The sequence below is a fragment of the Melospiza melodia genome, chromosome 9, assembly GCF_035770615.1.
Source record: "Melospiza melodia melodia isolate bMelMel2 chromosome 9, bMelMel2.pri, whole genome shotgun sequence".
In the NCBI taxonomy this organism is placed as follows: Eukaryota; Metazoa; Chordata; class Aves; order Passeriformes; family Passerellidae; genus Melospiza; species Melospiza melodia.
In genome coordinates, this window is record NC_086202.1 from 1252613 (window position 1) to 1267500 (window position 14888).

General features: G+C 58.0%; 1 protein-coding gene across 14 annotated transcripts in view; it reads left to right on the forward strand.

Moving 5' to 3' along the window:
* Positions 1-2748: 2748 nt before the first annotated feature.
* EBF3 (EBF transcription factor 3) overlaps positions 2749-14888 on the forward strand; it is a 130693-nt gene continuing 118553 nt past the window's right edge. For 2 of the 14 annotated variants that reach the window (XM_063162983.1, XM_063162982.1), the window contains exons 1-4: positions 10236-11010; positions 11243-11399; positions 11858-11921; positions 12606-12661. In XM_063162983.1, the coding sequence (XP_063019053.1) occupies positions 10877-11010; positions 11243-11399; positions 11858-11921; positions 12606-12661 (411 nt within the window). In that variant the 5' untranslated portion in view covers positions 10236-10876. Of the gene's footprint in view, positions 2767-10234; positions 11011-11242; positions 11400-11857; positions 11922-12605; positions 12662-14888 lie in introns of those variants that run through there. The other 12 variants (XM_063162978.1, XM_063162973.1, XM_063162979.1 and 9 more) reach the window with 10 other exon arrangements.

Genomic DNA, 14888 nt, shown 5'->3' on the forward strand with positions numbered 1-14888 from the left:
GGAAAAAGATTTCTCCCATCATTTTGCTGGCCATGGGTGGGGTCCAGCTGAACGTGCCCCTCCCTGTCCATCTGGAACTGGAGGATCCTGAAGGTCATTCCCAAGCCAAACCAGTCTGCGATTCCAGGATTGATCCAGGATGTGAACTTCCCAAACCCCTCCTCTGATTTCCATTCTCATGCCAAGAGCTCACAATCAATTCTCCCTCATGGGCACATCCCTGTGTCCTGTTGGATATTGAGACACCGCTGGCTGCAAGCCAGCATTTCATATAATATTTAATATTTCATTTCCTACTTCATTTCCTATTTCATTCTTCAGGAATATTCACAATATTTTACCTGGTAACTTCTTTTTTTTCATACTTCACGTGCGGCTCAATGGGAGCTGAGTTACTCAACTCAGTTACGGGTTCGGAAAAAACCGGTTTGTATTTATTATTCTCATCCTTTGCCAGGACAGGGACACGGGAAGTGCCGTAATTGAAGCAGATAACTCCGACTTCCACTCCCTGCGAGCGCATTGTCATGCACATACATCTTGATTAGATCATTTGCCTCGTGAAAAGGAAGCGTTTTTGTGCCGCGGTGTCTCAGATAATTTCCAGCCGAGTCTGCCGGCGGAGTTCTCCGCCAGCAACATTTCCATTCGATATTCTTCTGGCCGCTGTTTATTTTTCCCGAGTGCTGCACCTGTCCCCAGCTGCAGGTCGCGGCTCCCGCACCGCGCTCGGGCCTGCAGGGGAGCATCCCCTGTGCCCGCTGCGGTGTGCTGGCATCCCTGGCACCCCTGGCAGCCCGGCTGGCACTGGGGCTGCCCCGCTCCCTCCCTGCTGGGAATGCTGCCGCCTCCTCTGCACTCGCGGTCACACCAGGAGGGCTCCGGGCCGGGCACTGCGGCCCCTGCGCGGCCACCGATCCCTGGGGAAGGGGCAGCGCTCGCTCCGTGCCCGCTCTCAGCCCTGGCACTGCCACCGAAGCCTTTAACCCAGCGCGGGTGTTCAAAGGGCAGCGGCAGAACCGAGCCGAGCAGCTCAAGCACGTGAAAAATACAGGATGGTTTGGGATGGTGGAAAAGTGGATCGGTGACAGAGGGAGAGGGGCACGATTCATTTCCAAGCCTTACAGATCTTCTGAAGGGTGTGACAAAAACCGCGGGGGGAAGGTGTTGGGGAGAGCATCCCCTGCAGCCTCGGGACAACAAAACCAGAATGGTGAAGGTTTTGGGGAGAGCATCCCCTGCAGCCTCAGGATAACAAAACCAGGTGGGTGAAGGTTTTGGGGAGAGCATCCCCTGTACCCTCGGGATAACAAAACCAGGTGGGTGAAGGTTTTGGGGAGAGCATCCCCTGCAGCAGGGAGCATCACGTGGCTCTGGAGGAATCTGCTTGATAAACATTTTTGTGGGCACGGATTTGTCCCCAAAAGCCACCAGCTCGGCCCCGTGCGAGCGGGAGTAGCTGTGAATGGAGGAATTCCCGCTGGTTTCCAGCAGAACGCTCCGTGCCCCGTGAGGAGGGGTCGGGCCGCCCTGGAGCACCCGGCTCTGCCTCCTGCCTCCATCCCTGCTGGCTCCACACAGCCCGCAGAGACCTTTCAGCCTTTCCAGGCAGGAGCACGTTTCAAAGTGTGAGCATCTTGCACAGTTTTCCAGGCATTTGTACAAACCGAACGGCCCAACCCATGCGCTCAGGATACTGCAAAACAATTCAAGTCCGAATCCCTCAGGTACCCGTGGGACCTTCTGAGACCCCTCTGGGTGGTTCCTGCCGGCTCCCCAGACCTCAGGCCGCCCTCCCAGGCACGGAGCCCCTGCCCCAGCCCTGAGCTGAAGCAGCTCCTGCTGCTCCATCCCCGTGGCGGGGATGCCCCGGGACGCTGGGGAGCGGGGGCAGAGCTGTGCTGCCTTTTTAGGGCTCGCCCAAACTTCCCCCACCTGCAGCACATCTGGGCAGCTGTTCCCCAGGGGATTAAGCGGCAGCTGAGCCTGTCCGTGGGTGAGCAGAGCAGGAATGACCCCGTGAGGCTGCCCTGGGCAGGGGCAGCTCTGGGGCGGTCACTGTGCGTGGGCAGCCTCGGTCACTGGTCACTGCCCTGCCCGTGGTCGCTGCCCAGCCCAGCCCCGGCTCCGGCATCCCCAAACACCAGAGCCGGGCTCCTGCCCCGCTGCCTCCCTCCTCTCCCCGCTGCCAAAACCCTTCCCCGTACAAATTAAACCCAAACCAGAGAGTCGCTGCCGTCAGAACAAACCTGGGGTGAACGTTCCCTCGATTTATAACCGAGGCCAGCACTGATAGGTTTATTTTTCACAAATGTAGCTCCAGTCCTAAACCCGGGCTTCACTTCCCTGCAGGAATCTGCTTGACTTGGAAACCGCTACTTTTTTTTTTTTTTTCTTTTTTTTTTTTTTTCTAAATACCTTCACATCTTGTAGCCGCACATCCCTCACAGAGCTGCTGGAGCTCTAGGAAGTATCCGTGGTAGCGGAGAGCTCGCTGGAGATCTCAGCAGTTATCCCTCCTCGAGGATTAACCAATGCTGCGGGAGTTCCTGGGCTAAACTGGGAGAGGGAGGGGAAGGAAGAGCAGAAATAAACAAAATAAAACCTCTCGCAGCCAGTCGCGTTCTTTGCGCATCGCTCCGAAGCGAAGCGCGGAGCGGCGGGGAAGTTCCGGGAGCCCAGGCCGGCCCGGGATGCGGCAGGAGGCGCGGCCCGCGGGGATTGCGGGAGCCGGCACCATGTGAGCGTCCCGCGGAGCCAGGAGCGGTGAGTTGGCACGGGGGACACCCCCGGGGGCCGCATCCCTCGGGACAAACTGTTGCGTTCCTGCGGCGCTGCGGGGCCGGGGATGCGGGAGGGGGATGCGGGAGGGGGATCCGCGGCTCGGCGGCGGCCCGGGACGGAGCGCGGGGATGCGCGGGACGGAGCGCGGGAATGCGCGGGACGGAGCGCGGGGATGCGCAGGACGGAGCGCGGGGATGCGCGGGGAGGCCGGGCCGGGCCGGGGCCGGGGCCGGGCTCGGGGCTGCCCCCCCTGCGCTCCCCCCGGGGCCGCGCCGCCGATTCCGCCCCCGCGGGCGCCCCGCGCCTCCCGCCCGCCCCCGCGCAGCGGAGAGCGCGGGGGGGCGCTTGCGCACTGCTGCGCCCCGCGCACCGCCGGGCCCCCCCGCGCCGCGGCCGGGCCGCGCTGCCGAGCAGTGTATTAAAGCGCGGGGCGCTCCGCACTCTCCGCTCCGCCGTGCGCGCTGCCCTCCGCGCGCCCCGCCGCGCCCGCGCAAGGTAAGCGGCCGCCCGCGCGCGGGGCTGCGGGAAGGGGCGCGGGCGGGGGCGCGCCCGGCGGAGCCGCCGCTTACCTGGGACGGGCCGGGCGCGGGGCCGCGCGCACCCTGCGCGCCCCGGCGCTGCCGCGGCCGTCCCGCCGCGCGGGGGCTCCGCGCGTCCCGGCCGCTGGCGCGGAAGGGTCTCCGGGGCTTTTTTGCCCCCTCCCGAGCGCAGGAGGGGAGAGCCGAGCGCTGCCGGAGCCGCCGCGCCGAGGTGGCCGGGCTAAAAGGCAGAAAGCAATTAAAACTCCTCCTTTCGGATTAACAACCAAAAATTGATCGATCTGTCAGGAATACTGTTGATTTATGAAAGGTGCTTATTTCCTTGGTATGGAGAATTTTATGTTCTCTAGGTGAAACTGAGTTCACCCAGCTCCAGAGTAGATTGATGTTTTAATAAAAATAAATAAAGGGAAAAAGCTCGCCCGGTCTTTGGGGACATCAACTCTCAAATCGCGGAGTTAGACTAACAAATCAAATCGCATTATCTTTACATTTCACATCTTTTAATCTAAAAAAATAAAAAATTTAATTAAGTTCAAAAATCGCGGGCAGCGCCGTAATCTTTATCACCTCAAACTTTTAGTGCGAGGCTTTTTAAAAAAAAATTAAAAAGTTGAAATAAGAAATAATCAATGGCTGCCGGCGGGTGCGCGGGGGGAGCGGGAGGCGGCGGGGCCGGGGCGCGGAGCGCGGCCGCCCGCGCAGTGTCCTGTAGATGGCACACGGTCCCCACGCTACAGAGCCACAGCGGCGGCGGCGAGACGGGATCTGCCGAGGGAAACGGCCGGCCCGGCACTTGTTGTTTACCCAGACCGGGGCGCTCGGAAATTCCTCGCAAATTCAAGCCCGAGGGGCTCGGGGAGCGCCCCGGTGTAGCTCCGGCCGCCCGCGGGAGCGGGACTTGCGCGGCGGGCGGGATGCGGAGCGCGGAGCGGGGGCGGTGTCGGGGCAGCGGGAGCGGGGAGCGGCCCGGGGGGCCCCGGCCGGGCCGGGCGCCCCGACACGTTTGTCTTTGCAATGGAAATCGCGGCGGGACAAATTGCTTATTAACAGTCGGGAAGAAGCGGCGGTTTCCTTCTTTCTTCTTTTCTTTGCCTGTTTTCATTCCGGCATGGCCCCCAGCTACGCTCGGGGCAGCCTCACCGCCCAGCAGTTTTCCCTTCATTTCAATATCCTAAAGAAAATGCAAATCACCACGCTGCGGCCTTTTTAAAAAGTTAAATTAGCAACAGCTTTAAGCGACTCCATTAGCATGGAAAACATACAAATGTTTAATGTGGGAATAGCGCGGCTTTCGGAGCTGCGGAGCGCGGCGAGGCGCGGGGCTGGCGCCGAGCCCGGCCCGGGGGTCCCTCGGTGCGGCACCCCGGGCCCGGCACCGGGGCAGGCACCGGGGGGTTCCCGCGGCTCCCCGCGCAGCTCCGCAGCTTTCATTCATTATCGGCAGGAGCGCTGCGGCGGGCGGGGAAAGGGCCGGGCGGCTCGGGCCGAGGGGACGGGGACCCGGCCGGTGCGTGTCCCCCTCGGGCCGCCCGTCCCCGAGCGCTGCCCTGCCGGGATGCGGAGCCGCCGCCGCGCCCGCGGCTCTCCCGCAGCTCCGCCGTGCGGGAACGGGCTGCGCTCACCCCCGGCCCGGCCTCCGCCGCTCGCCTCGGGGATAAAAGCGCCCGCGACAGCCGCAAGTTCTGCTCCGCCGGGGCGGCGGGGCGAGCGGCCCGGAGCGCGGGGCTGCGCCCGTTCCCGCGGCCCGTAGCGCGGGAGCCCCGCAGCGCCCGTGTTTCCCGAGCGCCGGCCGAGGATGTGCCCGCATCCCTGCCGGGCAGAGCGAGCCCTGACCACGAAAGAGTTAAGGTTTCTATTATTCAGTCGAGGTCTTGTTAGGATGTAATCTGCATTTTCTAACTACTGCGTAATAAAAAGTGAGAAGTTTTGAGACACCTTTCTTGATTATACCTTTGGCGATACTTTAGGTTTTACATTTAATTTGCATTTTGTTCTTAGTGAATATTGAAGTCTTGAGTGGAGGATTGAATTTTATTAGGACATCTGGACTGACAATATCAAATCAGACACCGACGTCCCAAAGCATGCTAAAATTTCAGAGTTAATTAGAACGAAGTGTGTTTAATTAAAGCCAATTATAATATCTGAAATTATCTGATCGATCCTTGTTTGTTCAGTTGGAGTCAGTTGATATTGTTCCGCCGCACGGTGGGACCTGTCCGGCCGCCAGCCCCCCGCGGCCCCGGCTGCGCGCCCGCGCTCTTCCGCGGGGGCGGCCGCGGCTCCGCCCGCGCGGCTCGGGCCGCCCCAGCCCATGCCGGGGTCCCGGGGGGCAGAGCCACGGCCGTCCGCAGCACCCCCGGCCGCGGCCCCGCATCCCGCGGGGACCGGAGGGCAGAGCCCGCTCCGCGCCCTGGGGCCGCCGGGAGCCGGGCAGCGCCCGCGGGGAGATTTACCGGGGAACAGCTCCCGTTGGGCGCGCGGCTGACAGGACTGGCGCTCGGGCACGGCAGAAGTTTAAGCCTTTTTTTCCTTTTATTTCTTCCTTTTTTTCTTTCTTTTTTTATTTTTTTTTTTTTAATAACTAATTTTGATGTAACCATATCGGGGCGCAGGGCCGCGGGAGCGCGCCGGGGGCAGCGCAGGGCCGAGAGCCAGTTTGGGTAAAACAGCCCTGCACCCTCAGGGAGCTCCGTGACCCCGAGCCCGAGCCGCCAGGCGGCCGCGCAGCCGGGCCGTGAGCCGCGCAGGGGCGCGGGAGGTGCGCGGTGGGCCGGCCGAGGGGACCCGGGGCCAGCAGGCAGGGACAGGGACAGGGACAGGGACAGGAGCAGGGACAGGGACAGGGACAGGGACAAGGACAAGGACAGGGGCAGGGAAGGGGACAGGGGCAGGGACAGGGACGGGGACAGGGAAGGGGACAGGGGCAGGGACAGGGACGGGGACAGGGACAGGGGCAGGGACAGGAGCAGGGACAGGGGCAGGGACGGGGACAGGGACAGGGACAGGGACAGGAGCAGGGACAGGGAAGGGGACAGGGACAGGGACGGGGACAGGGACAGGGACAGGGACAGGGACAGGGGCAGGGACAGGAGCAGGGACAGGGGCAGGGACGGGGACAGGGACAGGGAAAGGGCAGGGACAGGGACAGGGACAGGGACAGGGACAGGGACAGGGACAGGGACAAGGACAGGGACAGCCTCCCCGGGCCCTGCCCCGAGCCCGCGGAGCCCTGCCCGCCCTGCGGAGCCTGCGCGGGGCGCGGAGCTGCTCGGCTCCCCGGCCATGGCCGGGCTCGGCTGCGCCCCCGGGGCGGCCGGAGGGCACCGCCGGCTCCGTGCGCTGCGCAGCGGGCCCGGGATGCGCAGGAATGCGGAGCCAAGCTCCCAAACGAGCCCGGCGCGGGTGAATCCGTCCCGAAAGGAGAGCGGCCGGGCGGCGCGGGGCTCCCGGCCCTTCCCGCACCCCCTGCCCGTGACGGGGCGCTGGGGGGGGGGCCCGGGCTGGCGGCGGGGCCGGGGAGCCCCCAGGCAGGGGCGGCACCGCCCGGCCTCGGCCCCGCTCCGCTGCTGGGCCGCGTTCGGCCCTGGCCCGGGCCAGGGATGCGTGACCCCCCGCGCAAGGGCCGGGCCGGGCCAGCCGCGCTGCGCCCCCGCGTTAGCAGCGCCTGCCCGGCGAGGAGCGGCCTGGAGCGGCGGCCGTACCTGAAAACACACCGAAACACCAATTTACCCGAAAACACCAATTTCTCCCTCCTGCAGCAAGGGAGTTTGTAGAGATTTGCTTCGGTTACACCCGGCATAAATTACGCCCGGTGTAACCCAGCTCGTTGGCGATGAAGGCGCCTTCCAACAATAAAATTGAGATACGGGGCTTGGCGAGCTGCGGGGACCCGGCCGAGCCCCCCAGAGCGGGGCCGGGGCCGCCGCCCCCCGCTCCCGGCGCAACTTCCCGCTGGGAAAGTTTGTGCGGTGGGAAGCGCGGAGCTCGGCAGCGCGGGGCCGGCCCGCGGCCGAGGAAACAGCGAAATTACCAAAATCACGCTCTCCAACTTGCGTGATTTAAACCGTGAAATGAGAAATAAATAAGAAATAATAATAAGAAAAAAAAAAAAAAAAGTGAAATGATTGAGATAATAGTCCCGAGGGGATTGTCCCGAAGGGGGAAAAATCGAATGCTAAAGTTTCGGGGGATGCTCTCGGGGCGGCGGGAAGCAGGGGATCGCTTTGCTGTGTCCGGCCGCCGTGCGGGGCAGCAGGACGCGCCGCGGGGCGGTGCGGGGGGCGCGGAGCGGGGCCGGGCCGGGGGACAGCTGGGCTGCGGCCATCTGAGCGGCTCCGCCGTGACATCTGGGAGCCCGCTGGTGTGTGGCACGCGCATCGCTTGATGTCGCTATTTAAATGCAAATTTGCGGGGGGATCACTGAAGCCTCACCCCGTAAATTCACACAAAAGGGAGACTTGGCGCCGGAGGAGGAGGAGGAGGTGGAAAAGGAGGAGGAGGAGGAGGAGGAGGAGGAGGAGGAGGAGGGCCGCGGAGCCGGGAGGGCTCGGGCCGCCCCCCGCAGCCGCGCACAGCCCCTGCCCGCCCGGCCCGCGCAAGGTGCGCGGAGAGCGGGGCCGCAGTCCTGCATCCCGGACCGGGGCTGGGGGCCCGGCCGCCGCTGCCCTCCGTCCATCCCTCCATCCGTCCATCCCTCCGTCCATCCGTCCCTCCACCCCCGGCGGGCCGGCGGAGCCCGAGGAGCGGCCGGGGGCGGGCGGCCCGCGGGATGCCGGCCTGGAGCGGTGCGGGGCGGTGCGGGCACGGGCAGAGCAGCAGCAGCAGCAGCAGAGCCCGGGCGGGCTCCGGCCGCCGGCAGCTCCAGCCAGCCAGAGTGACACACACACACGCACAAAAAAAAAAAAAAAAAAAAAAAAAAAAAAAAAAGATAAAGTTGGTGAATTGGTGAATGATAAAGACCGTATTTTCCACGCTTTGGGTGCAGGACCAGATGATCTAGAAAATGAGCTGAAATAGATTCAGGCTCAGAGCCTGTTGTGAGGAGCAGCTGATTCCCCCATTCCTGGCCAGATGGCTTCTGAACACAGATTTGCATTCATTTTCGCTTAATATCGTCCAAAATAGTGGGGCAGCTGCATTTGTTGTCAAAAAGGTTTAAAACTCCCTTTCTTTCTGGGGCAGGATCGTTACCTTATGTGATGGGCTTATGAAACTTTTTTTTTCTCTCTCCCCTCCTTAGTCAACAGTATCAGATTTAAAAGGATTTGTTTTAAAACCTTCTAATTTGGTAATCAGATTTAAATCGCCTTGGCGCGTGTAATCTGAATTAAAGATACTGTAAATGATTTTAAGCTTTCGTTAGCGGAGGGGAAGCACCAAGTTCGGCGTTGTTCATTTGAGGAGATATCTTGCAATAATAGCGGCGTTGGGCGATTTTTACCTTATTTTTAGGAGGGAGCGTTTTGCGGGCTGGGGGCACCCGCAGCCCCCGGTGCCCGCTGCGGGTCCCCAAACGTGTCCGTGCCACCAAATGCCACCGCGAGCGTGGCATTGTTTGGGAACTTTGGTATCTCTCTGTGCGCGATAAAAGTGTTTGGGTTTGTAATCTGCTCTACTGTACCTCAAAAGCTCCGGGCTGATTATGAATACAGGAATTTTCTTTTAATTTCTCATGAATAGTTTCCATACACTTTGATTTAAGGTTATTAACATTCTATAGACAGTGGCATCTTTAATATGTGGCGATCGCTTCTAAAGACTAATCTCATTACCCTCAAATAGTCATAAAATATGATTTTATTATACTTACGTATTTAATTAGACGGCCAGCAATGTAATGGATTTTGAGATCGGGTAGAGCAACAGCTTTGATAATTCACTTATCTTTGGCAATAGTCATTAACCCCCAACACCAGCAAAATAGATTGCTTTCTAACACATCCCTTTTTTTCCCCCCTCTTTTCCCTCACCCCTTGGAGAAAGGGGATCCTGATAACGCAAATCGGACTTTCGATTTTCACCCATTCATTCAGATATGAGCGCCGATTTTCCCCGAGTTCGGGAGATATTAACGCGGGGACGTGGGAAACTCACAAAAATAAATACCCAAAAATAAAAAAGCGATTATTAAAAAAAAAAAATAGTACGAGGAAGTCGTAGCCCACACTGGGCGGAAAAGGCTCATCACTTGAGGAGAAGATATATAGGTATGGCATGTAAATATATATTAAAAATATATCAATATGTATAAAATATCAGTATATATAAGAATATCAGTATATATAAGAATATCAGTATATACAGGAATATCAGTATATATAAGAATATCAATATATTTAAAAATCAAGATATCAAAAAATCAATATATATCAATACATAAATATATATACACGTATAAAAATGTCTATAAATATATAACCAGAGATGTGAGTATATATTTCTGTGGAGACACACAACCAGGGGTGGCCAGGGCGGACCTAAGCCGGGGCTGGCTCTGAGTGTCAGGCACAGGTATCCCCGGCCGCGTCCGCTCCGCGTTTATAGCGCGGGGGCGCGCAGGGGCGCACCCGCCTGCCGCGCTTTGTCCGGCGCGGGCCCCGCCGCGACCCCTGCCCGCGGTTCAGGGCCGGTGCCCCCGGGGCCGAGCGGTGCCGCGCCGTGCCGTGCCGTGCCGTGCCGCTGTCGCCGCTGTCGCTGTCGCTGTCGCCGCCGCCGTGCCCGGGGGGGGCCGGGCCGGGCGGGCGCGCCGCCGGAGCCGCGCTCCCTATATGGGCATGGCCCCGCCCCCCGGGCACGTCACGCGTGACGCCGCGTCTCCCGCGGCGGCGGGGCCCGGCTCCCGGGAAGGGGCGCGCTCCTCGGGGAGGGAGGGCCGGGCTCTGCGCGCCTCCGTCCATTCCGCGAGCCGCCACGGGCCCGCGCCCCGTTCTCCCGTGTGCCCGGCAACACCTCCGCGGTAATCAGGATTTTTTTTTTTTTTTCCCCCCCGTTTATTTGTCTTTTGGAGCAGGAGAGCCTTGCCAGAAAGTGGTCGATTCAGCAGTGTCCTGAAGCTTTTTTTTTTTTGCCGAGCCGGTTTTTACTAGGATGACACCACGTTGAGCGCGTCTGCAAACAACAACAACAAAAATATTTATTCTTTTTTCCCCCCCTCCCCCCTTAAAAAAAAAAAAAAGCCACCTCGCAGTGTCGCCGGCTGCAGTTATACTTTTTTCTTCTTTTTTTTTTTTTTTTTCTTTTTCTTTTTTTTTTTTTTTTTTAAACCACCAAACTGGAACGCCATCCAACTCGCCGCACAGAAGTACTCAGTAAATTGTTTATGTCGTGCCAATACAGGACAGATTGAAGAAGGAAGCAAGACTTGAACTGGGCTTTTCTCCTACCGATCACAGGGAGTAAAGTCATCTCTTATATTCCAGTCGCCAAGGAGAGAGAGAGAGAGAGAGAGAGAGAGAAAATCAAGCAACAACCAACCCACCCCGTATCTGACATTTCCCTCAATTTTAACCCCTTTTGGTTAGGAGCTGGTTTTGCCCAAATTTGTTTTAATGTTTGGGATTCAGGAAAATATACCGAGAGGTGGGACGACCATGAAAGAAGAACCGCTGGGCAGTGGGATGAACCCCGTCCGCTCATGGATGCATACCGCTGGGGTAGTGGATGCTAACACGGCCGCCCAAAGGTACGTCTGCCAAATCCTCTCCCGGCGCTTTTCTCCTCCTGTATTTCTCATCCCGGCCGTAAATCCCCCCCCTCCCTTAACTCCCCCCCCCGCCCGCCCCGTATCAGTTACAGCCTCCCCGCTCCGCGCCGCTCCGCGCTCCCCGCATCCCCCCGCGTCCCCCCGCGGCCGCGGAGCCTGCGCGCCCCTTCCCGCCGCTCTCACCCACGCCTTGTCTTGTTTTCTCCCGCAGCGGCGTGGGGCTGGCTCGGGCGCATTTCGAGAAACAGCCGCCTTCCAATCTCAGAAAATCCAATTTTTTCCACTTCGTCTTAGCTCTGTACGACAGGCAGGGACAGCCGGTGGAGATTGAGAGAACAGCTTTTGTGGACTTTGTGGAGAAAGAGAAAGTAAGTCTGCCAGTTTTCTCGATTTTTTTTTTTTATTTTTTTTTTTTTAGAATTTTTTTAAGCGTAATTGAGCGGAGTAGAGAGCAGAGCTCACTCCCAGCACGGCGGCTCTCCCGGCACTCAGCGGCGCCCACGCCACGTGCGGCTCCCCCCGGTCTCACGGCCGCTCCGAACAAACCCCGCGGTTACAAACTTAGCGCCGACTTGTTTTAAACACCGCGAAAACGGCAAAACGTGACATATTTGCACCGAGCTAATGACATCATCGGCGCTCCACACCAGGAGAAAAAAAAAAAAAAAAAAAAGAAAAAAAGAAAAAAAAAAAAAAAAGAAAGGTGACCGTGGGCTGAATTTCTGCAAACTGTTAATTCCGAGCCGCTTCAGGGACGAGAAAAATGGGCAGCAGGAGGAGGGCGATATTTTTCATGCTAAATGTAATTATTTATCGTTACTTGCAGGAGCCAAACAATGAAAAAACTAACAATGGGATTCATTATAAACTTCAGTTATTGTATAGCAACGGTAAGTTGTCGTTCTCTCATTTTTGAGCGTCCGTGTGCCGCAGAAAAGTCTGATTTTTCCTTCCGAGGCCTTTTTTGGGGGGGGAGCAGGGGGATAAAGGGTATAAAGATTTCGAGATTAAAATTACACGCGTGTAAACACGGCTCTTTCCTTGGCATATAAGGAAAACAAAACATAAAGGATCGATAAGTCAATGGTACTTCACATGATTAACCGGTTGGGCTTGAAGTGGAAAGTAAAAAAGGGGATCGATGGCTGCTCGGGCACTTTTGAGGCACTTGTTTTTTGAGTTTGGGAATTGATGGCAATTATTGGGATGGGGCGAGCGGGCAGAGCGGAGCCCCGGCCGGGCGGAGCCGCTTCCTCGGGCGCGGAAAACCCGCGGGGGCCGCTCCGCGCCCGCGCCCGGGGCCCCGCGCGTTCCCCGGGGCCGCGGCCGGGGGGGGCAGGCTCGGCCCCGGCCCCCGAGCTCCGGGATCGGCGCAGCTCCGTCCCCGGCTCAGCCCCGGCTCGTTTTTATCACTGTTATTATTATTTTGAATTTTGAATTTTGCCCTGCAGCCGGCGCGGGGCCGATCCCTGCCCGCTGCGGTTAATTGCCTGACCTCACCCTTTCCTTGTGGGACTGGGGGGGTTCGCTGCCGAAATCCTGACCGCAATTTTCTCTGTGCTTTCCCTCGGCAGGCGTCAGGACGGAGCAGGACCTGTACGTTCGGCTAATAGACTCCATGACCAAACAGGTGAGAAAGTTTGCGCTTTCCCGGCCACGCGAGTTCCCAACTTTGTGCTGCGCCCGTGCTGGGGAGGGCGGGGGGCGAGCGAGCCGGAGCGCGGCCGCTTCTCCTTGAGCGGAGCGGGTAAATCAGGGAGCTGCTGACCGAGATGCCGCTGACCGGAGGATATTTGGGAAACAGAAAACCGTGTGTTGTTGCTTTGCGAGGCAGCGTTGAGATCATTCGGTGGTGTGTGTGGCATGGAGGACAACGTCATGGGAACAGATGTTTGATATAATTAATTTAGCGAGGGAGAAAGGAAAGGGAAAAAAAATCCCACCGAGTTACCCAGATTTATTTTAAAACGCACTTTTCCCTCTGTAACTTTTTTTTTTTTTTTTTTTTGGCGATATTTTTTCCTCAGTGAGGAAAGGGCAGCCCCTTCCCCACACTCCGAAACTGGCCGGGATTAGTCCTTTTTCTTTTATACAGCGACCATCCAGTAACGCGAGACGTTTATTTGGATTTAAAAGTTAAATGTGCTGAGGTGAAAAGTCATCTTGTTCTCCTCTAGTCCATATTCACCTCTCAGCCCCCCATCTCCATAATTCAAACTCCATGCTCCAGGGGTCACCCAAACCCGTCCATTTCCCTGAGATCAGCTTCTGTTTCTTCCTCAAACCTCTGTCATACCTTGTAAATAACATAATTACAAGCAGTTCCTTATTAAATTATTTAACCTGTCTTGGTCAACTTTTCCGACGATAACTACGTGTTATCAGCGTTGCACCACAGCAATTATAGACACAGAGCTTGGGATTTAATCAACTTTATTTCTTTTTTCATTATTTTTAATTTTTTTTTCCGGAGAGACATTTCACAACTTTAATTTTTTTTTTTTAATTAGTATTTGTTAAAAATCTTTTGGGAGAATAGGGAGGAAGGTGAGCATGGGGAACAATTTCCAGCGTTCTGGAAATCAGATCCCAGCGCTGGAAATTAAAACCATTCCGCCAGAGTGCCGGGCTGTAGCAGCGCTGCCTGCTCTGCCCTGCCGGCCCGGGCCAGCCCGCTCACATCCATTATTTCGGGAGCTCTGCAGCCCCCGAGGCGCGGGCGGGAGAGTCCCCCGGGTGCGGGCGGGCCCCGCGCAAGCTGCGCGCACGGCCGCGCTGCCAGCCCGCAGAAACTTTCTGCCCAAAGCCGGGCTGGGCGCTAAAGCCTCCAGCAGGAAAAGAGTGGGATTTCCTAGCCGAGAAAAGCAGCGCTGACAGGCCAAGCACAATCACTCTGACAAAGACGGAGGCGTCGTAGCCTTCAATAATTATTTCGCTGGGTTACAGAGCGGCCTTTTAAACTCCGGAGCGCTCTCGAGTTGACAATGTGGGTTTATTTCCTTTGTATACAGCAGCTAAATGTTTTCGGAAATCGCTGTAGTGGTGTAATTAAGAGGCTGACATAGGCAGCTATAAGTTTCGTTAGCGCCGAGTGAAGGAGCAGAGAGGATGCATTTGAAGTGCACTTTTATTGTCCATTTCGGCTCGTACCTTTGCAGCAGCAAAAGGGCTGAAAATAAAGGCTTTTAATCTCTGCTCGCTGACGGGAGAGGAAAAAAAATAGCCCAGTAACTGATCAAAGAGTCAATGGCGCTGAACCGACAGTTTATGGATTTCTGTTTGTGCTACAAAATAAAAAATAAATCACTTATAAATACGTGGTTTCATCAGAGGAAAAGTAACAATCGCCAGAAGTTATATGGCACGCTGCGACAACAAACACTCGCGGCCACGGCCGCCTTGTTATGTCTGCGCTGTCATCTATGACCCCCTGTGTTTGCAAAACAATACCTGGAGGTGGGCACCCCCCTGCCCTCCGCGGGGGCTGCGCGGGGCTGGGGCAGCCCGGGGGGCGCGGGGAGGGGGCTCGGCTCGGACCCCGGCCCCCAAAAACAGCCCCGGGCCGGGAGCGCGCTCCGCGGGGGCACGGCCGGGCAGGAGGAGAGGCAGGGAGGCAGGGAGGCAGGCAGGGAGGCAGGCATTGAGGCAGGGAAGCAGGAGCAGAGGCTGCTCCGAGCCCCGCGCTCCCCCAGCCCGGCGGGCGCCGGGAGCCGAGGGCCGATCCCGCACCTCGAGCTCCGCACCATCTGTTAGAGCCCATGCTCAAAGCCCACTCAGCCGTGAGCCCAGACACTGCCTTTTACCAGAGAAAAATCATTGTTAGCAGTTTCAAAATAAACACCAGATTGCCCATTAGC